Here is a 24459-nt window from a genome sequence, read left to right as displayed (position 1 = left end):
TACACAATTCGAAGGGGAAGTAGGGAGCTGGCATCATGGCCTAGTGCTGGGCTTCCTGCCTATGGTGCTGGAGGTCCCAAGTGCAAATCCCAAGGAAACCCAAGTAGCAGAAATGAAAATAATAATTATTAGCTTGGAGCAGGTGGGATTCTCTGGCCTGTGTTATGCAAGAGGTCAGACTAGATGATCACAATGGTCCCATTTGGCCTTCAACTCTATAGGAACAGGAACTGATAGGACAGTCCCAAATACACAGAACAACAGGGTTTAGCTCCAAGACTGCTCCGGGAGACCGTGGATGGTTTAAACTTAAAATTTATGAAAGGATTTAAAATCCAGGGTTTGCAGAAATTTTTAAGCTGAGACGTAATTCTCTCTAGTAGATTTAGCTGCCCCATTCCCAATCCCCTAGGCAGCTGGGAAAGTCTCAGCCACAATGGTTAAAAAGAAATCCTCATCAGCCATTTCTAAGTCTCTGACTTTCCCTGCAGAAATCTTAGCAGAATGACACTACCATGGGGTTTCTTGCTCCTTTCTCATAGGCATCTACTACTTGCCAATGCCAGAGAGCAGGCTAGAAGGGCCACTGATCTGGTCCAGCATGGTAATGTTTATTCAGTAATAAAAAATTTGTTATTGGAGATGTGTGGGATTTTCAAAAACTCTTATGTCACTTAGGTGCTTTGAAAATCCGACCCGATGTTCTTAAGCAGGCAGTTACTCTTTTAACTTAGCCCAGAGTGAGAATCGGTTTGCTGGATTCAAGCTCCATTTCATCCTCGCTGCTGAGAACAAATAAAATAACAATCAAATAAATAAAATATTAAAAAAAAATTAAAATCTTGGCAGCAGCAGTGAATTCCTGGCCTGAGATCAGAGGGGCTGACAACAGCGAGTCCCCAAGCAGATGATTCTTGTGGTTCTCTGGTGCCAGTCACTAGGGTGAGATAATCTTCTACTTTAAGGGTATGTCTACACTACGAGAGTAGTTCGATTTTAGTTAAATCGAATATGTGCAATCGATATTAGAAAGTCGAACGTGTGTGTCTACACTAAGGACAGTAATTCGACTTTGTCAGTCCACACTACCAGGGAAAGCGTCGACATTGGAAGCAGTGCACTGTGGGCAGCTATCCCACAGTTCCCGCAGTCCCCGCTGCCCATTGGAATTCTGGGTCGAGCCCCCAATGCCTTCTGGGTAAAAAAATGTGGCGAGGGTGCTTTTGGGTAACTGTCGGCATCCGTCAGTCACTACCGCCCTGCCTCCCTCCCTGAAAGCGCCGGCGGGAAATCAGTTCGCGCACTTTTTGATCAGTGACAGCGCGGACGCCACAGCACTGCGATCATGGATCCCGCTGCGACCATCGCTGCAGTTGTGGCCGTTCTCAACACCTCGCAGCTTATCATACACCTTTCCCTGAGGCAGATGCAGAGAAATCAGGCGAGGAGGCTACGGCACCGCCGTGAGGGCCTGAAGTCGGAGAGTAGCACAGAGCTGTCAGAAACCACGAGCCCCAGCGCCCAGGACATCACGGTGGCAATGGGGCATGTGGATTTTGTTGAACGGCGATTCTGGGCCCGGGAAACAAGCACGGACTGGTGGGACCGCATAGTGCTTCAGGTCTGGGATGAATCCCAGTGGCTGCGAAACTTTCGCATGCGGAAGGGGACTTTCCTGGAACTTTGTGACTTGCTGTCCCCTGCCCTGAAGCGCAAGGACACCCGCATGCGAGCAGCCCTGACTGTCCAGAAGCGAGTGGCCATAGCCCTCTGGAAGCTTGCAACGCCGGACAGCTACCGGTCAGTCGCGAACCACTTTGGCGTGGGCAAATCTACCGTGGGGGTTGTTGTCATGCAAGTAGCCAAGGCAATCGTCAAGGTACTGCTGTCAAAGGTAGTGACTCTGGGAAACGCGCAGGTCATCATAGATGGCTTTGCCGCGATGGGATTCCCAAACTGCGGTGGGGCTATAGATGGGACTCACATCCCTATCCTGGGACCGGGCCACCAGGCCAGCCAGTACATCAATAGAAAGGGCTACTTTTCAATGGTGCTGCAAGCACTGGTGGACCATCGGGGACGGTTTACAAACATCTACGTCGGATGGCCGGGCAAGGTTCATGACGCTCGCGTGTTCAGGAACTCTGGTCTGTTTAGACGGCTGCAGGAAGGTATTTACTTCCCGGACCACAAGATAACTGTTGGGGATGTGGAGATGCCTACAGTGATCCTCGGGGACCCAGCCTACCCACTAATGCCCTGGCTCATGAAGCCCTATACTGGCGCCCTGGACACAGAAAAAGAACTCTTCAACTACCGGCTGAGCAAGTGCAGAATGGTGGTGGAGTGTGCTTTTGGCCGTCTCAAAGGGAGATGGAGAAGCTTACTCACTCGCTGTGATCTCAGCGAAACCAATATCCCCATCGTTATTGCAGCTTGCTGTGTGCTCCACAATCTGTGTGAGAGCAAGGGGGAGACCTTTATGGCGGGGTGGGAGGTTGAGGCAAATAGCCTGGCTGCTGATTACGCCCAGCCAGACAGCCGGGCGATTAGAAGAGCCCAGCGGGACGCGCTGTGCATCCGGGAGGCTTTGAAAGCTAGGTTCCTGAGTGAGCAGGGCAACCAGTGACTATTAAGTTTGTTTACAGAGAAGCTGAACCTGCCCCCGTTTCTTTACCCAGTTGCCGTCGACTATCCTCTCCACTTACATACCCCCTTCACCCCCTTCCCAAAAAATAAAATCTGTTCTGTTTTGTTCATGGACACCGTTGTCTTTATTACTGTTTTCGCGGGAATGTTTTAAACCTGGGACGCAGACTGTGGCGGGGGGCGGGTTTAGGGTTGTGATGCAAATGATGCTTCTAAACTCCAGGAATGACAGGCTCCGCGGTGGTGGACTGGTAGTTTCAACGGAGCCTGCCAGCCCTCCTGGCCGGGACTGCGTGTATGTGTCGGCTATGTGACTGTCTTGCAGGGGGAGGAGGGTTACAGATCCCCTGCTGCGCGGCTCTGTGATCCAGGGTAAGGACCGCTGCATAAGATCTGTAACTGCCCTCCCCCGCCACCAAGTCACAGAGCAACACCACCGCCCCCACCAGACAAAACATGAAAACCACCTCCCAGACTAACCAGGATAACTAGTCACTGCACTGCATATGTGCCCTGCTGCTGCACCTGCCCCCTGCTAAAGGTGACTGTCCTGTCCAATGACCAAGGCCCTTCCCCCCCCTTCAGACAGACTCCCCTCCAAAAGAAGAGGATGGAAACAGAAATGAACAGAAACGTATTCTTTATTAACAACCGCACATGGAACGGGGGGGTGAAATTTGGACGGGGTCTTGTGTGAGGCGGGTAGGAAAGGACTTTTCAAATTTTGGGGAATGAGAGCCTTCTAGTGGTAGAGCAGTCCGCAGGGGTGGAGTGAAATTTTTCCCGGCCCCTTCCACCCCTCCGTGTTTGGACTTTGGGTGAGGGGTGTATGGGACTTGGTGGTGGGGCAGGGCAGTTACAGAGAGACTGCAGCGGGGCTCTCTCCTCCTGCCTCCGGTCCTGCAGAACATCCACAAGGCGGCGGAGCGTGTCCGTTTGCTCCCTCATTAGTCCAAGCAGCGTTTGAGTAGCCTGCCTGTCCTCCTGTCGCCACCTCTCCTCCCGTTCCATGTTTGCCCGGTGCATTTGGGACAAGTTCTCCCTCCACTGTGTCTGCTGGGCTGCCTGTGCTCGGGAGCATTCCATTAGTTCAGCAAACATGTCTTCCCGTGTCCTCTTCTTCCTCCTCCTAATGTGCGCTAGCCTCTGGGCAGATGTGGCTGTGGGAATTGGAAAAAGGGAGTGAATTCCTGAGACAGAGCAATGTATCTGTGAACAGAGAACATAGTCTTTCTCTGTGAACAAGACCATGCAGAGCACCTATCACACGCGCACTGAGGACAAGGTCGAATTTTCGGCCCTCGCCTACAGTGCCTGCGGTCTTGCTGTGGCGAGCTGAGGAGCAGGGCAGGACACCGGACTTTGTCTAGATGGCAAACATGGTAAGCCGTAGACTTGTGGCCGCTTAAAACTTTAAGAGTGGCACTGGCCTCCTTTCACATAGAAAGCAATGCGAGTCTCTGCTGGCAGCAATCCTGCAAGCATGAACTCTGCCCCTGTCCCAGCCCCTCGCGGCTGTAAACCGCGTGGCTGTAAACCGGCGGTTGCAGTTCTGTAAAGGGACGGGCAAGCAGTCCCAATACTAACTTTCCCCTACCTAATTCACAGCAGGGAGTCATGCCTGACATCACCCTCCTGAAGGTCTCCGAGAGCCAGAAGGAGAAGATGCTCCGGGACAGCCTGCAGAAACCGGGGCCATTTGCTGCACTGCTGTGCAAGGCCATGATCCCGGAGTACCTGCTGGCGTTGTGGCAGGGAAACGTGTCCTACCACGGGGGGCCTAATAAGCTCTCCCTGCCCAGGAACCTGCTGATGAGGCTTGAAAAACACCTGCAGGAGGTGTATGAGGAGTTCTCCCCGGAGGATGTCGCCTCGATCCCCGGTTACATTGACCAGTTCTTGGCTTAGGTGCCCTTGGAGGGACAAATGACTGCAGGGTTTTGTGCACTATAATCATGAAGCGGACATTGTGAGATTTTTTGAAAATGGTTCGGACTATATATTGAGGCGCCCAAAGACGGAGTAATCATGATACACTTTGCACTGATTCCCCTTTTGTTTGACTTTCCTGTTTACATGTTTTGAAGCACTTTACCCACTGTTAATATTTTCAATCTTCCTGTTTTGTTGCAAATAAATGTTTACATGTTTTAAAGCACTTTAGCTACTGTTAATATTTTAAATATGCCAGTTATGTTGTAAATAAATGTTTGGATATTTAAAACACTTACTGCTTGATCCTTCCCCTGAATCTGTGTCTGGGGTAACGGCTGGGGAGGGTTGGTAGGGGATCTCTGTCAGGGTGATGAAGAGCTCCTGGCTGTCGGGCAAATCAGCGTTGTAAGCGCTGTCTACTGCCTCGTCCTCCTCATCTCCTTCCTCCTCTTCCCCGTCCGCTGAGGAACCGGCCGCGGACAATATCCCATCCTCAGAGTCCACGGTCAGGGGTGGGGTAGTGGTGGCGGCCGCACCTAGGATGGAATGCAGTGCCTCGTAGAAACGGGATGTGTGGGGCTGGGATCCGGAGCGTCCGTTTGCCTCTTTGGTCTTCTGGTAGCCTTGTCTCAGCTCCTTGATTTTCACGCGGCACTGCGTTGCATCCCGGCTGTAGCCTCTCTCTGCCATGGCTTTAGAGATCTTCTCATAGGTCTTTGCATTCCGTCTTTTGGAGCGCAGCTCGGAAAGCACGGACTCATCTCCCCACACAGCGATGAGATCCAAGACTTCCCGATCCGTCCATGCTGGGGCCCTCTTTCTATTGGATTGCACGGCCATCTCTGCTGGAGAGCTCTGCATCGTTGCCACTGCTGCCACTGCTGCTGAGCTCGCCACGGTGTCCAAACAGAAACTGCGCTTCAAACTGCCCAGACAGGAAAAGGAATTCAAATTTTCCCGGGGTGTGGCTGGTCAGAGCATCCGAGCTCGGACTGCTGTCCAGAGCGTCAACAGAGTGGTGCACTGTGGGATAGCTCCCGGAGCTATTACCGTCGATTTCCATCCACACCTAGCCTAATTCGATATGGCCATTTCGAATTTAGCGCTACTCCTCTCGTTGGGGAGGATTACAGAAATCGATTTAAAGAGGGCTCTATGTCGAACTAAATGGCTTCCTGGTGTGGACGGGTGCAGGGTTAATTCGATATAACGGCGCTAAATTCGACATAAAAGCCTAGTGTAGACCAGGCCTAAGACTAAAGCTGATCAGACAGCAGGCTCGGCCCAGGAAGAGCGGTGAAGTCCATGCAGCGTTATACCAGAGGTGACTCTGGCCCGTTGTCTCTGCAAAAGAATGAGCTCTGAAGCTCTGCGAAGAGGGAGCAACGGGATTTAGTAAAGATCTCACTGGGGGATGTTGAGCCGTCGGGACCCCATTTTAATTACTTCTGTATTATCTGGGGTTGCCTCAGCCTGTGCAGGCAGCGGCCCGCGCCCACGGACACAACAGATGCTGCAAGAGCAGTGAAGGAGGCTGGCTGGAAACACGGCCCATAAACCTCAGGGAATCAACCCATTTGGAAACTGGGTGTTATTAAGCTTTTATTAGGAATCAGGATTCCTCGGTTTTATTTCTAGACAGTGGGAGGAAAGTGCAGAGAAGTGCAAGGTGATGTGGTCTAAATGGTTAGAGCTGGGGGGCGAGGAATGGGCGTCAGGGCTCCTGGGTTCTTTACCTGGATCTGTGAGGTCTAGAGCTTAACGCAGGGTGACTGGGAGTCAAGGATTTGGGGTTTTGTCCCCGGACTTGGGAGAGCAGTGTGGTCTAGCACTCAGAGAAGGAGGAGATGGAGTCAGGACTCCTGAGTCTAGCGCTTAATGCGGGAAGTTTGGCCACTAGGGGGTCTTAGGTTCATTTCCTTGGGTAGGTGGAGAGGGCGGCCTAGAGCAGGGGGTGGGAGTCTGGAGAGCCACGTATTAGCTTTACAAAGGAATGGTGGTTGCCATGGAGCTGCCTCAAGACCCAAAGCCCCCTGAGAAAGGTGGGTCTCATGACACGAGGCTGGGCTGGTATCCCCCAGGCTGAAGCCATAAGCAAAGGTGGGGAGAGGAGCAGCCAGGCACCGGGCTCTTACATTTGCAGTCCCGCTGGTTCTTGGTGAGCTCAAAGCCCGGCCGGCACTCGCAGGCAATGCCCCCCTTGGGGGTCTCCCGGCAGATGTGGGCACAGCCGTGGTTCTTGTTCATGCAGTTCATTCCTTCTAAAAGAGAGAAGAAAACACATAAAAGCTCCACCGCTCCCCTGCAGGGCTCAGGCCATAGGGCCAGGGAGGGTCTGGGATGAAGGGTGAGTTTCTCTCATGCTGGCTGGGATTGAATACAAGATGGTCACTATCTCAGAGGGGCCAGATTACTTGGGCACAGCCTAGAACTTGGGCACTGAAACCTCTGTTGCCTGTGACTGCCTGGGGGAAGCATCCCACAGCCCTGCCTAGCGCTCTCCGAGGACAGTTGTCCACATAGCCAACTAACACGAGCCCCCCTAAAATCCTCTCCTTGCCCCACATGCACCCCACCGCCACCCCAAAATGCCTTCGACTCCCTTCAAACCCCTCTTGCCAGCCTGGGACAGATCCAGCCAGGACATGCTTCCCCCACGTTTGAAACCCAGCCCCACCTTCCCCCTCCCACACATGCCATCCATCGCCACCCATCCTTGGCATGCCCATTCCCCATCTCCATCCACCACAGCACCATCACTTCTTCCTCCTGCCCCACTGCCCAGTCTCCCTCCGCCCTCAGTACCCATTTCCCCTCCATTCCTGCTTTGCCCACCCTCAACCTCCTCCCCATGCTCAGCCCCCACCGTACATCCCCACTGCGCCCCTCTGCACCCAGGGTCCTTCCCCTCTTCCCCTACCCTCCCCCCACTCTGCCTGCTCACCACCATCCATAGCCCCCCTCCAATTATCCTCCCCTGATTTGGCCTGTGCCTCTGCTCTGCTCCCCGGTGGCTTCCGCAGCAAGGAGCCGTGTCAAGGTGCCCAGGGCTGTTTTCCTGGGAGGGGCTGGACAGCTCTAGGAGGCTGGGCTGTCAACATGACAGAGGCAGCATTAGCTGCTGACGTTGCTGTCTGGGCTATCCAGGCTGCAAACTAAACAGGGCGCTGCTGACTCACGACCCTGGATTGTTTTGACTTTTGCTCTGGTGCATGGAGGCCAAGTCCAGAGCTCCGTCCCCAGCCTGACAGCATCCATCACCCTGTATTGGCCACTTGCCATCAACAGGAGCTGGAGCCAGGCTTCCCCCTGGACACACAGCGCTGGGAGGGCTGGGCGGGCCTGTCACATTGTATGGGGCAGCTGTTGGGGTTACTATGGGGCCTTGATGTTGGCTCTAGCCCAGCTCCAGCCGCCCCAGGGAGTGGGAGGAGCTGCAGGCACCTGGGGTCACACTGCTGCCCCAACAGCCTGGCCTCAGCCTGACAACAGCAGCCAGCCCCAGGGCAGCATTCAGCCCTGGTGGAGGTTATGTGGGATGGCAGCACTTCCCAGCCAGGGCAGGGGTGGGGTGTGCATGGCACCTTGTCTGCCCACAGTCCCTCCCCACAACCTACAGAGCACTCCGTCCCCGTCATGGCGCCTCTTCTGGCACGGAACACCATGGGGGAATGGCTCCCTGCAGGCCAAGCCACGAAGCACCCTCTGCAGGCCCACGGTTCAGATTTCTGCTGCCGGCAGCAGCGCGGGTCCCTTCCGCTCTTCACTGTCGCTGTTCTTCTTGGCAGGCCGCTGCGGGTGGGAGTGGGAGAGGGCTCAACTCTGCACTTGCAGAGCCGTCCCCACCAGACAGCGGCATGCGACAGCCTCTTCTACACAGGCTGCCACCGCTGACCCGCGGCCCTGGTGCGCTGGTGCACGGCCTGGCCTGCCTTCCCCTCGCGGTGCCTCAGCTCCTGGAAGGGGCTGCACAAGATCAGCCTTGAGCCGCACGTGAGACTCCAAAGGCACAAAGGATCATTCTGTAATGACCAGGCACAAACGCCACCTGGAGACTGCCAGCGGAGCCTTAGGAAGGCTGCAACTTGGGGGAAGCAGCCCAGCTTATTCCGCAGCTCACGGAGGAAGGCTGCTGTCAAATCACACGCGCTGGCGCCAGGACTTCTGGGTTCTATTCCCAGCTCTGCCAATGGCTCATTGAATTGGCTACAGGGAGTCATTTCTCTTTGCTATGCCTCAGTTTCCCCATTTGTAAAACAGCGGAGAGGGACGCTGGCCCCCGTCCCCTTTGTAAAGCGACGGGTGTGAATTAGCCCAAAGCAAGATTCTTACTGGCCATGAGAGGGACACACACTAGGGGAAAGCAACATCCGGAGGAACATTTTACCCCAACATACCCTCTATCTGGCCAGAGAGCCAGTGCATTGGCCTCTCCCAGTGCTGAAAGCCCAGAGCAACCAACCAGGTCTAATCAACCTCCTGGTCCCACTCCCCCAGGTGGCTCCAACCTCCAGCTCAGCTCATCCCATCCCACCCCCACTCAGGGTGGGGTTGACCAAGCCGCAGCCCCAATCCCATCAAGGCTGGGCCCCTGAGGAGAGCAGAGATCCAGCCAGTTCAGACCCATGACGGAGCATCTCAGACTCAACTAGGCCTGGCCCAATGTGATCAACATGTGTTGGACTGCTGTGTCTTTGATACACATCGGAGACCTCGCTGACGCTGATGGGGCTGCCACCCACCTTTCATTCCAGCTCAATGGAAGAAGCAACTAAGCTCCTTTATGGAGGAAGGTAACAAATATTAGAAGCCACTGCCCAAGGCGCTGGGCTGCACTGACTTGGAGAACATAAGAGGGGGTTCCCTGGGGACCAATTACAGATGCAGGAGGTGAGGGCATTGATTGGTTGCAGCTGTGTGTGGGTGTGTGAGGCAGAAAGCCCGAGAAGCAATCATGAGCATGGCTCTGAGAGGGAGCAGACACAGAACTCCTTGGGGCACAGGACTGGCCGGTGAGGCAGGCTTGAGAATTGCGAGCAAGGAAATGCTGGTCTGTGCTGGGTTCAGGGAACCAGGACTTTGCATGCCTTCTCAGTAAAGCAATAGGATTGCACCAAACAAATACCGACTCAGATGATCCATTTCTCCTCCTACTGGAAACAACCTGCCAAGGGCCTTGAATATTGGCTAAGCGCTCGGGCCAAGGGACAACAGAACAGTAACTCGTCATCTCAGGGTGGGCCATACAGGGCCTGGGCCTACCAGGGCAGACACCCTAGTGTTGCGGGAATGCCCTGTAGGGGCTGCCTGCAAGGGAAGCTTCCCAGAGCCATGCCCCATGCGCAGGCGAGGAGATGGGAACAGGGCGGGTATGGTTGTGATTAGAGGCCTATACACACACACACACACATAATCAGAGCATTGTTTATGCTGGGTAATAAAGCGCCCGGAGAGAGGGGAAAGGAGCTGGGGACCGGGCAGCGGCAGCTCGCATTCCCATTTCAATGTGTGCCCCAGGGGATTCCTAAGGCAGCAGCGTGGTGCGAGCGGCAAGGTAACTTCTGTCTGTGCCCACAAGCTGCATGAAGTGTTGACAACCGAGGCAGGATTTACAGCCTGACTGCCCTGAGGAACAGCAAGGGAAAGGGCAGAAGGGGGAGGGTTTGAGGAGCTGCTGGGCTTATGGCTCGTTATTTTAGCTATGCGCCCCCCCTCCCCTGCCCCCACACACGCTTCCCTTGGGACGGTCTCCTTTTCCTCTCTGCCCCCCCGCCTGTCCCCTAACTCAGTCCTGGCCCCGAGGCCGAGGAGCTGCTGACGGCTAGAGCCAGACGGGAGACAAGGAAAGGTCACCTGTAACCTCAGCCGCAAAAAGCTGGGCCCAGCGGGTGCTGAATGGAGCACTGACAGGAGTTTATATAACATTTAACAAAACCCACAGCCAGCCGGGGGGAGCGCAGGAACCTGGGGTGGGTACACGCACAGCCGGTTCCAGGAAGAGATTCCATGCTGAGCGCTCAGACCCCACCAGTCTGCCCGCCGTGATGCGGCCAGTTCAAGGGGAGGGCTCTGGCTCCCTCTGGGGAACGCAGAGTTGCAAACCCAGGGCCTTCTTGGGGTGCTTTATGGTGGGGAAAGGGGAACTAACTGTGTGAACATTTTGTGGGCGCCGCAGGGCAGGTGACTGGCTTGGCTTAGAGGTGTCAGCAACGGCAGCCTTTCCGAAGGGAACTTGCTGGAAAATGAGCCAGCAGCTAAGAAAATGGGGGATCCCAGGGGAAGGGTGTTGGGAGAAGGCACCTCAGGGGGTTGGAGTACCTTGAATAGGGTCAGTGAGATGTCCCACATGCTAAGAGGCACCCTGCTGAAAAAACACAGAGGGGAGGTGGGGTAGAGGCAGGCCTCGGGGTTCTGTTCTCAGCCTGAGGAGGGGAGTGATGTCCAGTGGTTAGAGCAGGGGGAGCTGGGAGTCAGGACTCCGGGGTTCTAGTCCTGGTTTGAGGACTGGAGTGATGCCTAGTGATCAGAGCAGGGAGGGGACTGGGATTCAGGGCTCCTGGGCTATATTCCTACTTCCCAGCCCTCTGGGTGCCTCCGTTAAACCCATTTTTCAAACGAGGACAGCCCGGTGCTTCTCTGCCCCACATGGAGGCACCGAGGCTGTGACGTACTTGGCAGCACACAGTATTAAGCAGCGCCCATTAAGAGCAGGGCTGCAGGAGGCTGTGCCCTTTATGAAATGCCTCAGCATTCCTCTCCGACCCTCAGGACTTTGCTAGCATAGAGGGATGTGTCCTGGCCTTTCCGAAGCCAGCTCTGACCGTCCCTCCTCAAAGGGAAAGGCCAAAGTCCCCTGCCACAGTGCCTGCTCCCATCCTGTGTCTCTCCCCTTTTACTGCTACATTTTAATTGTCTCTCTTTAGAAACTTGGGCTCCACAGTCTCCTCTCCAGGTCCCATAAAATCCAGCACCCAGAGGCAAACATGGCTCCATGCACAACATAGGGTCACTCCAGGGAGCCAGGGTAGGTCTATAACATGGTCGGAGGCCCGTGCCTTTCCCAGCGGGAGGCACTCGGAGGCAGGGTGCAATGCACTGGAGCAGGGCAACGGGAGGGGCGGGGCGATTCTTTTCCAAGTAGATCAGCACCCGCATCAAGGTGGCTACATGAAGAGGTGAATATGCGGGGGCAGACCCGAAGGAGCATTCTGCCCAGCATGCATGGACAAGCTGCAGTGCTGGATGGAGCGACTGCCCCCCCATGGGTCTGGCTGTACAGCAGCAGGGACAGTTCACATCTGCCACCACGCCCCTGCCTCTCCACTGTCACAGAACAAGCAGGGAAGCCCCTGGGATTTCCCCATTACAAATCCATAGCTGACAAGGGCTTGTGTGGTCACTTCCATATTAGTGCCAATGTCCATGGGGCCTAGACTCCAGTCGCTCCACACCCCGGCTGTGTCCCAGATCACCAAGGACTGCGTGGGAGGAACACAGCACCGGGCAGTGTTCTGGCTGTGGCTGGGGATAGGCACACGGGTGGGGCTGGCAGGAGTGTACCCACAGTGTATTAATGGCAATGAACCAAGGGCTCCAGGGCTCGCCGTGCCGTACTCTTCCACTCTAAGGGACTTCCCCCTCCAAGCCTAGCTGGGGTTGCAGGTGGGTCCTGAGTGAGTGGCTGGGGAACATGGGAACTGAAACTGTTTTTTGGAGGGATGGGCTGCCTGTTGCCAGCCTTAGGGGAGGCAGGTTCTGCAGTCCCAGGGCTCTGGCTGCGGTACAGTCGGTTGGGTTTTTTGACCCTGCGCTCTCGTCTCACTTCTTCGGATCCCCCTGAGGCTGCACCGGCTGTCCGTGCAGAAGGGGTTAAAGCAGCTAGGCCTGGACCCTGTCTGCCTTACACATGCTGTCCTCGTATCACCTACATGGCAAATCCAGCGCAGCTCTGCTCTAGATAATGGTGATCATCTCTAATTGCAGTGGCAGGCAAGCTGTCCGTAATTATAACCATCCTGTGTTCAAACCACACCAGTCCTGGCCTCCGCGCTGGCTCTGAAAACCCCCACTGTGCTCAGAACCGAGCTCCTTTTCAGTGGCCCTAATTCTGTCCCTGGAGTGAGATTCCTCTCTTCGGTCTTACTGCTCAATCTCTCCTTTAATACCAAGTACCAGGCCTGCCTGGCCAGCCCCTGCCCTCTGAGATCTGCTCTGCACACGCAGTACTTCTGAGCTGTTTGTTGGTGGGAAAAGCAGCCACAGCCCTTTGCCTCTCATCCAGACGGTGGCTTGTCTTGCTTTTTATTGCTTCAATTTACAACCAGCCATAGTTTATGCAACCTGCAGCCACACCACCTTGGGTTCTGATCCTGGCAGCTCTCACCAGCTAAGCTGGGTTAATATATAGTTGGGAGACCTCCAAAAATAACCCCAGGGCTGCCGAGAGGGCCCGTTGCTGACTGTCTCCTCCAAGTCAGTACTGATGCAATGCCCAAGGATGGTGCATCTTCAGGGCATGTGCCGTCATTAAATATGCCCTAGGATTTCATGTAAGAGCAGGAGAATTTTTGTTCTGGCATGCTGGCCCGGCTCCAGGTTAGGAGAGCTGCAGCTGGCAATTTCACCTGAGCGTAGGATTCTTCTCCACTCGCTCCCCTAAAGCGTCATGCTGAGCTGTTAGACAGCGGCTGCCTTCCATCCCGGGGATGCCTGCGTGTCCAGGGGGGAGGCAGCAATTCCCCTGCATCTGGCCTGTAAAATGCTTGGCACTATAGAGAATGTAAGTTACTATATACACACTACTGTGGAGAGTTATTAACAGAAGACTCCGGCAGCCACAGTAGAAGTCAGGACAGGTAACTGGAATCTCCTTTGGCAACAGGTGCCTCCTGGGAGCCACACTGCACATTCACACTAGAAGAGCAAGTGTGAGCTGCCCTGCTTCACGTCCCGATCCGTCACCTTTGTCCCATCAATGCCTTGGGTCTCACAGCAGGCACCACGTTCTTGAACAGCATAATCTCACCCCGCTGCGCAAGAGTCTCCCATGCAGAGATTCTCCCAGAGACTCTCTCTGCTCAAGTCTCTCCCAGCTGAGCCCCACTTGGCTTGTGCCTTCCACGCTTGCACTCCTCCTTCATGCCATGCTGGAACCAGGCCCCTTGTCCACAGCTGTGCAAGACACACCCATGGGGAACGCAGGGAAGGCACCGTCACGCCAGCACTCAGCCATCTGTCCGCCAGCTCACAGCCATGCCCCTCCCCTGGCATCCTGCGTGCCACGCTGAAATGCAGCAGGCCCAGCTCTGCCCTCGCGTACACCAGCAGGGCCCTGTGCAGGCTGTCAATTTACTGACCTCTATCCCTTCTTTGAAGCTCACACCTCACCATCCTTTTCCCTCCCCTAAGCACGTTCCCCTCTCAGCGAAGGACCCCCCCCCACCTCTAGAACGCACTCGCTGCAGAAGATGCATTTATTGTGTCTTGGTTCTGGTTCTCCTAAATCTGCAGGCACACCCCGGCCACAGCCGCAGCTTCAAGGCTTCCCTTGCTACCAGCCTCTAGGTGCCGAGGCAATAACAACTCATAAAAAGAGGACGATTAAACCTCATGCTGCAGGGACACTGGTTGATCACCCATAGAAGGTCAGGACGGTCTCTTCCTGCGCCTCCCCACCATCTGCATTGTCCAACTGGCCAGGTACATTATGGGCTTTTCCTCTCTGTTCACTGAATCGCCTGGTATTGCCCATACTTGGAGGCAGGAGAGCGGACTTAATGGCCAGTTCTGATCCTGTACTGCACAGACCGCCTTCCCGGGTTTCTTAATCATTCCTTCCGCACCTCCGTCGCCAGAGTGGGATTAGGGTTCTGAGGAGCGCAGCTTTGCCAGGAAGGCAGGATTCCTTCTGGATCAGCCACAGAAACCTCACACCTGCCTGTTCCTGCACTTCCCACTTGCCTTCTGCTTCCTGCCAGCCGAGTAATCCTCCCCTCTTTTAGCCAATGTTTCCTGCTCCTTAAACCATTTATCTATAGACACGCAACTCCGGCTGATAATAAAGGTAAATCCAACTGCTGAAAGAGGCAGATGGGGGAGGGAACGGGGGAGGGCAGCTTTAATGATGATTTAACTCAGACTGTGAGCTGTTGCTGGGTATTTTCCACCCATTCAAAAGAAGCTGAGCAAGTGTAGAGATGCCAAGAAAACCGGAGACCCAACAAAAGTCAGGGGGTTTGGGGCCCAGTCTGAGGGTTGATTTGTTTGGGGCAGAAGGCAGGGGCTTGCATTACTCCTCTGGGTTATCACACTGGGGTTCAGTCCAGCCGAGACACACAGGAGCCTCAGAATTTGGCCTTTCCTTATCTTCCCCTCTGCTGGTGGCTGGGACTGACTGCAGGGATCTCCCTCCGCCTGTGGGTGGGAGCCCCCAGCTGTCTTCAACGCTGGACACCAATGCCGCGACAGGAGGCTGCAGTCTCCCCAAATGACAGTCTCCTCAACAGCGCCACCGACCCAAGTTCCGCCAACGACATACCCAGAGGCTCTTGTGCAGCAGCCCGCAGTGCTGTCACCAAGGGGTCAATGATTTGAGGCACCTCCATGTATGGGCTGCCCAGCGTTAAGCACACTGCGGACCTGGCTTTCAGAAGCCCTGACCGCCCACAGCTCTAACTGAAGCCAACGGGAGTGGCAAGTGCGCAGCACCTCCGCTAAAAAAATAAATCAAGCCCGGGCATCTCAAGCTGGCCTCTTCGAATCAGTGCTGGCTGAGCCCAACACAAGATACTCCCGTGAACAGGTTCCTATGCTGGACCCAGCCCGGCCATGGGGAGTCCAGCTGTCAAGTAAGGAGAGAGAGAGACCGGCAGAAAGAAGAGCAGCAGGAACAGCGAGGATAGGTGAGCCCAAGCACGAGGAGGGTGGAGAGCAGCATGCTGGAGTGGAAGGGAGAGAATGAGAAGCAGAGGAGGAAGAGAGAGGAAGAGATGGAGAAGACAACAGAGGGAAGGGAACGAGTCCAGTGGAAAGGTTCCCGTACAGCCGGAGGACTCTTGGCAGGTTCACTCCACGCTCCTCCTCACGCCCCTCCTCTACTTGTGCTACATTGATGACATCTTCATTATATAGACCCACGGGAAGGAGGCCCTTGAAGAATTCCTGGATTTCAACAATTTCCACTCCATCATCAACCTCAGCCTGGACCAGTCCACGCAAGAGATCCACTTCCTGGACACTACAGTGCAAATAAGTGATGGTCACATAACCACCACCCTATACCGGAAACCTACTGACCGCTATTCTTACCGACATGCCTTCAGGTTCCATCCAGGACACATCACACGATCCATTGTCTACAGCCAAGCCCTAAGATACAACTGCATTTGCTCCAATCCTACAAGATCTTTATCAAGCATTCTTAAAACTACAATACCCACCTGGGGAAGTGAGGAAACGGATTGACAGAGTGAGATGGATACCCAGAAGTCACCTACTACAGGACAGGCCCGAAAGGGAAAATAACAGAACACCACTGGCCATCACGTACAGCCCCCAGATAAAACCTCTCCAGCACATCATCAGCGATCTACAACCTATCCTGGAAAACGATCCCCCACTCTCACAGACCTTGGGAGGCAGGCCAGTCCTCGCTTACAGACAGCCCCCTAACTTGAAGCAAATACTCACCAGCAACTACACACCACACCACAGAAACACTAATCCAGAAACCAATCCCTGTAACAAACCCCTTTGCCTACTCTGTCCCCATATCTACTCTAGCGACACCATCATAGGACCTAGTCGCATCATCAGGTGCTCATTCATCTGCACATCTACTAATGTGAAATATGCCATCATGTGCCAGCAATGCCCCTCTGCCAAACCGGACAGTCTCTACATAAAAGAATAAATGGACACAAATCGGACATCAGGAATGGTAACACACAAAAGCCAGTAGGAGAGCACTTCAATCTCCCTGGACATTTAATAACAGATTTAAAAGTAGCCATCCTTCAACAAAAAAACTTCAAAAACAGACTTCAAAGAGAAGCTGCAGAAGTATAATTCATTTGCAAACTTAACACCATTAATTTGGGCTTGAATAGGGACTGGGAGTGGCTGGCTCACTACAAAAGCAATTTTCCCTCTCTTGGTATTGACAACTCCTCATCAATTATTGGGAATGGACCACATCCACCCTGACTGAATTGGCCTTGTCATCAGTGGTTCTCCACTTGTACGGTAACTCCATTCTCTTCATGTGCTTGTATATTTATGCTCGTGTCTGTGATTTTCACTCCCTGCATCTGAAGAAGGGGGTTTTTTACCCATGAAAGCTTATGCCCAAATAAATCTGTTAGTCTTTAAGGTGCCACCGGACTCCTAGTTGTTTTTGTGGATACAGACTAACATGGCTACCCCCGATACTAAGCAGTGATGTGTATCGCCTGGGCGTGGAGCCCCCCGACCAGTCTTAATCTCCACGCCAGCTCTCACAGAACAAGGAGGGCCTTCAGTCTGGAGGAAGTTGGCCAGGCTCAGACACTTTCAACACGAGGCTGGCACTGTGGCCAGATCCAGCGCACAGCCGCTAAACTTGAAGAAGAGAAATGACTAGCACGGTAGATAGCGTCTCAGCCTCCATGCTGGTCACAAGGGGGAGATCACAAGCGCGAGAGCATGAGCCTCTAGAGCTTGAGGTAAAGGGCCAGTCCTGCAGCTGGGCACTGTAAAGGACTCATTTCTTCTGTGGACCGGGCACAGAGGGGAGGCCTAACATTGAACGGCGGGTTACAATAGCACATTCCCAGCCTTAAAAAATCCTCATGGCTCCCCTGAGAAGTTCACCTGCATCATCCCCATTTTAAACAGGCGCAGCAGGGAAGGGACTCACCCACGTTCACACCGTGAGTCACAGTGGGAGACAGAAAAGCAACTCCCAACTCCTAACGCTCCGCTCTAACCACCAGACACACACTGAGTCAGAACCAGGATCAGAACTCAGGAGGTCCCGGCTCAACCCACTAAACCACACTGTTCTTTTGGAATCTGGCACCAGGTGGGTAAAATTCAAGTGGAAACTCGAAGGATAAAAGCTGCTACGTGGGCTTTTGCAGCCAGGGAAGCCGGGAGAGAAAGAGCAAACCCAAACGGATGCTTGCCAAGCAGAAAAGACAAAACCTAGTGAAACAAACCCCCTCTATTCTCCAGCATACCTAAGAGGCTACTTCGAACAATAGGGAATTAGAACCGACAAGGAGACAGCAGGATCAACACAAGTACTGGCAAGCGAAGATGAGTCCTGTGGATTGGCGTGCAGAGTTTTTTGGTACGTTTTCCTTTAATAAAAGGTCCTGTATATGGATTAACGTCTTCCGTTTGGTATTATTGTTTCGGGTGCCTTATTAAAGGGCCTGCAAGGGCTTTGATACATGGATCAAAGAGCTGGTCTAGTTTCGTTTGCAAATGACTCCAGACCCTCCACAGATACTTTCCCAACAGCCAGCATCCAAACACAGCAGCCCATGTGCCCACCAAAGCAGCTGCTGGGAACGACTGCCCCACTGGTGTAAAACCGAACTGGCCACGCTCAACGTCTGCTGTGGCACAGCACGACAGGCGTCTTGCTCTATTAAGTGTCTAGAATGCTTGGCTGCAACGGTTGTTCCACCCGCTGACTTGACATGACAACCTGGCATGACAACCATTCCCACCCACCCCTTCACCAGTGGTGGAAGAATGGAAGCCGTAAAGGAGGCAGATGCCTTGGTATGATGCCAGATACCATGGTGATGGGCATGGTATAAATCCCCAGATAAAGTAAATTAGACACAGGTGCTGGAACTAGGGGTGCTGCCACACCCCCTGGCTTGAAGTAGTAATAACAACCCAAATACATGGTTTCTGCCTTCAGCATCCCTACTATTAAAATTGTTCCGGCACCACTGATTAGACAGAGGAAATAGCTAATAAGTCCTGTGTTTAAGGAGAGCTGATGGTGCTTTAACCCTGTGATGCTGAGAGCTGGGTTTGCTAATGAGCTGCTCACAACAGGCCTTTTGCCACAATGTGGGTAACGAACTCTCTGCCAGGGCTAGGATACACCCAGCAGGATGGGAAGACCAAGGCTCGCCAATATCCAGCCTCTGCCATTACAAGCGACGGATGCTCACTCGGTCCCAATAGCCGATTCCCACTGTGGGCCTCAGAAGGCAGTGACTGGACCCCACCGTCCCAGCTGATGTGCAAAGGGGTCAGTCCCAGCCCTGCGCTAGGGAGCGGTTCAACTCTTTGCACATGAGCGAGAGACATCGTGGCTAAGACCTTGTTTACATCGTTGGAATCAGGGCCAATTCCCGATCAATGGCCAGCCACCGAGGTAGCTCCAGAGTGGCCAAAGGGTGGCTTTGCCCATCTACAGCAGGGCTTTGCGCTGGTGCAGCTATGCCAGAGGCTGTACTCCCAAGCGTAGACAAGGCCTATAGATCATGGCCCCTCTCTAGCCTGAGAAACCATCAGCGTCCAAGCGCTTGCCCATCTTCCTTGCACACTCCAGTCCATAAAGGAGATGCTGGAGGCAGGGGGAAGCGCTCAGTAACTGGGCTGGGAGCGAGAGCCGTTAAAGACCAACCTTCCGGGCGCTGGATACAAGTGTGCTGGTTGTCACTCAGGAAGAAGCCGTCCCGGCAGTGGCATTCGTAGCTCCCCATCATGTTGACGCAGGTCTGTTGGCAGCCGCCGTTCCCCTCCGAGCACTCATCCAGATCTGCCAGGGCAAGCGAGAGAGGGAATGAGTGCGACGTTCACCACCACCACGCATTCACCCTCCGTCTAAGGACATCATCCCCTGCAGCATGGCGCTAGTACACCAGAGTACCACACTGTGCTCTAATCCCTAGGGACTCCCATAGGAGCTTGCAGTGGGACCTGCCAGTGCTTTAGATAAATGGCTGAAAGTCATCTCAGTATTATCAATGGGGAAACTGAGGCACATAGCGGTTACATGAGGGGCAGCATTTCTCAGTGGCTAGGGCACTGGGCTGGGAAACAGAACACCTGGGTTCTGTTCCTGACTCTGCCACTGACACACTGTGGAGCCTTGAATATGTCACTTCCTCTCTCTGTGCCTTGACTGACCCCTCTGTACAAATGGGGTCGGGGTACTTATCCTCTCGTGTAAAACACTGCAGAACAGGCACTAAGGATGTTAAAAGTAGGGTTAATTAAGCCTTACAACTCCTCTAGCAGATCTAATCCCTGCGCTATACATGAGGAAACTGAGGCACAGAGCGACGACATGATTTATCCAAGGTCACACAGGAAGTCTGTGGCAGACATGGAAAAAGAACCCAGGAGTCCTGACTCTCAGGTCCCTGTTCTAGCTGCAAGACACTACACTGGCTCTGAAGCTCAATTCCCTTCCTCTATGAATAGGTAAGTGGCCAGGTTTTTGTCTGCTAGACCCCTGGGAAGCCTCTCCCTGTACCTGACACACCTGCTGGGTGCTCAGCACTTCTGAAGAGCCAGACCATTTATTCACAGCCGGTGCCTGAATACGCACTATGGAGCCTCACTTTAGGTACTGGGTTTAAACATCGGAGCCGAAACGCCGCCCAGCCAACTTCTCTGGCCCTTTTACAGGCCTGAAAACGCCAGGCGTTTGTTACTCGGAGCAGGGAAACCTCAGCTCAGTGCTCGCTCGGAGAATTAATTCTGAAGAGACTCAAATCCCCAGCAGCCTCATCTCACCGCTGCCCTCTTGCCTATTTAGGTTTACTACAACGAAGCTCAAAGGCTGTTTGCTCGTCAAGCGCGTCTGGCTTAGCATCAGCCTGGCTGGAAGGGGAGCTTCAGCCTCCCTTGCTCCATACCCTGGCCAAGAGGCGAATTGCTTTCCCAACTGCCCTCTGGAGAATGGAGTCCCCTAGTGCCCCCAGCACAAGTACAGCATGACCAGACATTGTGGAAGTTTTACACACACACACACACACACACACACACACACACACACACACACACACACACACACACACACACACACACACACACACACACACCCTCCCCTGCAATGGCTAACAAAGGTCTGGTGAGCACCCCCGGTGATGCTGAGCTTGTGAACCGGATGTCTGACCACCATGACCCTCCCCCCACTCCAACTCATTGCAAACCATGGGTGAGGTTGTTCAAGCTGAACCAAGGCAGTTAGCCCCACGGTTCCCACTGACCCCCCGTGTCAGCGTTCAGCGTCTCAGCCTGTCCTCGCGACAGCCCACGAATTATTACCCAGACATGAACGGCAGCCGCTGGGGATGGCACATGAACCCAGCTGCCTCTGATACGGGCACAAGTGCACAAACACAATGGGCATGTGAAGAACTGCACTTCTGAACGATCCACACAGATGTTCTTCAGGCCACATGGCCTGACGGCAAGGATCAAAGATCTAGCCTGGGGTCAAAGATGAAGGCTGGCTCGATAGGAGACTGCAAGCCTTGCCTTGAACCTGCACTCGCTCATCCACTTCCTACCTGCAAGAAACGCAGTCCTTTAGGGGAAGGATGGCAATGGGACGAGCTGCAGGTAGAGAGGATTCCCATCATTATTTGTCTGCACTGCGATAGTACCTAGGAACACCAGTCAAAGATGAGGGCCCCATTGTGGTGGGCTCTGTACAGAAGAGTCACAAAGAGGACAGTCCCTGTCCCAGAGAACTCACTGTCTACCGTAGGTGCTTATCTGGGCTCCCTTACCTTAATATCTGAGTGCTTCACAATCTTGGATCTATTTCTCCTCCCATGCCCTGTGAGGTAAGGCAGGGCTGTTATGCTCATTGTACTGATGGGGAACCCAGGCACAGAGGGATACAGGGACTTGCCCGAGGTCACCCCAATCTAGGCGTCAGACAGGACGCAACAGGGCAACAAAACTGACTAGTGGGATGAGTAAGAGAAGATAGCAAAATGGACCCGGCTTAGTAGAAAGAGAGACATCTCAGTTGGCCCCTTGCCTATCCAAAAATCAACACACCGTTGCTTTGTCAGAGGGGAATCCTGGGATGTCTGAGTGCTCACCCTGTCATTCTGAACCTAACAGACCAGTAGCTGGGTCCATGGATGAGTGATTCCAGTATCTCCCGGCTCCTACAAATACAAAGTTCTGGGGACAGAATTCTCAGCCTATCTTGTCTCTGAGACACTAGGCCAGCTTATGGCAGGGGTTTGCGCTGGGTGCTGGACTGGGCTGCAGTGAGATCACAGAGTTGAAGATCCCCTTTGCCACCTTGGCCTGAAACGCTTAGATCTGTGGGGTGATGCAGCTTCTCCATCCAGGGATTTTTCCTGCCCTGGACCCTCTTCTAGAAAGCCGTGAAGAGCAGACGAGAAATGGGACCAGACCTCTCCCCTCCAAACATGCAAGGAAAGCATCAGGATGAGAGCGAGAGGCCCAGTGCCAAAGAAAACCTCCTGTGAACTCGAGCGTTTCAAACCCAGCAGCTAAGAGGAAAGCTGAGCCCCTTGGACATCGGCAGTGGGGCTGTGGATTGGACTCCGGAAAAGCTGGACTAGCAGGTTGATGACAGCGTGCGGAGTGAAGGAATTCCAGATCAGGCCCGAAAACCTGAGCAAATGTCTGAGCAACTAATTAAAATACACACACGCTCCCCCATACACAAGGATGCACAAAGTCCACACACGGCCTCTTACAGACAGAAACATATGTGCACACATGTACAGTCTCATGCCAAGACAAACATACATTCACACACGCACTCCTACAGAGACAGCTGGAAGGACACACACACACACACACACAGATATTTGAGGACACACACACTCTTACACAGAGACACACATAGGCACACACTCATGCTGAGACGCAGGGCAGGTGAGCAGGGTGACTGGTCAGCCTGAGCGACAGCTGCCAGGGGGCGCGTCACAGAGCTGTGCCGCTCCCCCACACCCCTTTTCCTCCCCTCACTGGCTGGCAGCCACTCTGGGCTGGCGCGGTGCTGAAAATGTTTTACGCTCCAGCTGGCAAAACACCGGGAGCCGGCCCTGCTGAGTCACACATGTACACAGCCACACAGTGTGACACCCTCCCCCATACCTGGACATGCAAGGCTCTCCTGGCAGGACAGTTACCCATGCTCAAACAGCTCCCTTTGTGCAATCCTTGCTGGCAGGCGCCAGGTACAATCATTTGCTTCTCCGAATGGAACAAAAGGGGGGAAACCCCCATGGGACGGTCATGAATGGCCAAGAGAAGCAGGAGAGAGGGGCTGCCCCCTGGAAGGGTTTCCTACAGGGGAGCATCCCATGGCATTCGCAGGACTCGCTATCTCCTGAAAACAGCACACAGTCCAAAGCCATGGCCAGTAATTTTCTTCCCCATCTTCAGGAGTTTGCTCTTCATTTGGCCTATCGGTACGGTGTCTCTCGCTGAAAGGGCACAGGTGCGAAACTGATTTTGAGAAAGAGATGTGAAGAGAGAATACACAAATGCTTGGCTTTCATCCAAGGATCCCAAAGCACTTCTCTGCTCATCCTTCCAGCACCCCTATGAAGGAGCTGCAGGAGGCCCTTCACCCACCACTGCAGTGCAGCCACCTCTGGGATGGAATCCACCAGCTTCTGACCAGAGCCAATTGAAACTACAGGGGAAATTCAACTCAGCAGAACATAAATTCCCGAGTTGGGATTTACCCAGGATATTGTGGCTAGCATCCCTACCTTTAGGGAAAGGACCAAGGGATCTGCCCTGTACCTCAGTTGTATGTACACTTAACCCAAAAGGCAGCAACCCAGTTTCTTTGCTGAGCAAAGAGAACCAGTTACACTTCTCAAGGCACACCTGCACTCTCCTGAGTCCCTGTTCCAACTTTGGCCAGCCGTCCAGGAGGGACTATGCACCAGCTGAGCATCACCCACTCCTGGCATGCTCCCCCCAGTCTCCCACACCAGACCTGGGCATGGAGTGGCACAGCCAGGGCCAGCGAGGAGCTCCCCTACACCAGGGGAATTCTCAGATGGATGGATACAGCTGCCTTCTGGTCCTTTCGCGCCACTCAGATTCAACTCAGAGTCCAGCCCAGCGCCTCCCGCCGCTAGGACTCAGCTCTGACACCCAAGGAGGAGCCCCACAGTCTGGGGCAACACTCCCACCCAGGTGTTCCAGGGACGTCTCTCAACTGTGCACTTCCAGCTTAACCTTGCTTAGCTTAGGAAACGTAACCCAGATCACAGCTCAAGGTGGCTTGACCCGGGGACTGAGCAAGGATAAAAGCCAGAGAGAAAAATAAAAGACCACATCACCTCAGAAAAGGCACTTGGATTTGTCCCCCCACATCATAATTTTCCTCACGGAAATGTTCTCTGCCCTTGCTGTTCCATGGACCAAGCTAGCTCCAGCCAGTTTTTCTGCAGTAGCCAGCTTGGAAAGCCAGCAGCAAGACAGAAAAGGGACGCCTTGTTCAATGGCAGGAGATTTGTTTCCTTAGCTTGAGTTTTTGTCCCAGCTGAGCCGCGTTCCGCACAGGCCAATAACTCCCTTCAAATCCCTCACTTATAACAAGAGCTTAACGTCCTGCGACTTCTCCTGCAAACTCGGCACAAGAACGACAAGGCACCAGCTCAAACCCAAGGGCTGAAATGAGGCTCCGCAGCCCCTAATGCCTGTTTCATTAAACGCAACGGAGACAGCCAGAAGCCAAAAGGCCGCTGTGGCGGGACGAGGGCTTGAATTCCTATCCTGGTTCAAAAGGTCACTCAGGATCTTGGGGGGGAGGGTGGGGAGGTTTGCATGGCGGAATTTCTTTTAATAACGTCTAAGTTGCAGACAATCCTCTACAAGTCCCAGAAGGAGCAACCCCGGGTT

The 24459-nt window shown here is 53.9% G+C and overlaps 1 protein-coding gene across 1 annotated transcript in view; it reads right to left on the bottom strand.

Annotated features, from left to right (window-relative positions):
* The window catches only part of SCUBE3 (signal peptide, CUB domain and EGF like domain containing 3), a 90494-nt gene that overhangs the window by 50214 nt on the left and 15821 nt on the right, over positions 1–24459 (bottom strand). Inside the window, exons 4-5 of the mRNA XM_024200229.3 lie at positions 19217–19351; positions 6720–6845 (exon numbers count right to left, since the gene is read on the bottom strand). Coding sequence (XP_024055997.1) covers positions 6720–6845; positions 19217–19351 — 261 coding nt within the window. The remainder of the gene's footprint in view (positions 1–6719; positions 6846–19216; positions 19352–24459) is intronic.

The sequence above is a fragment of the Terrapene carolina genome, unplaced genomic scaffold (assembly GCF_002925995.2).
Source record: "Terrapene carolina triunguis isolate 2854851 unplaced genomic scaffold, T_m_triunguis-2.0 Scaffold604, whole genome shotgun sequence".
In the NCBI taxonomy this organism is placed as follows: Eukaryota; Metazoa; Chordata; order Testudines; family Emydidae; genus Terrapene; species Terrapene triunguis.
The sequence above is the reverse complement of the archived record's forward strand: the minus strand, read 5'-3'. Positions and strand labels throughout refer to the sequence as shown.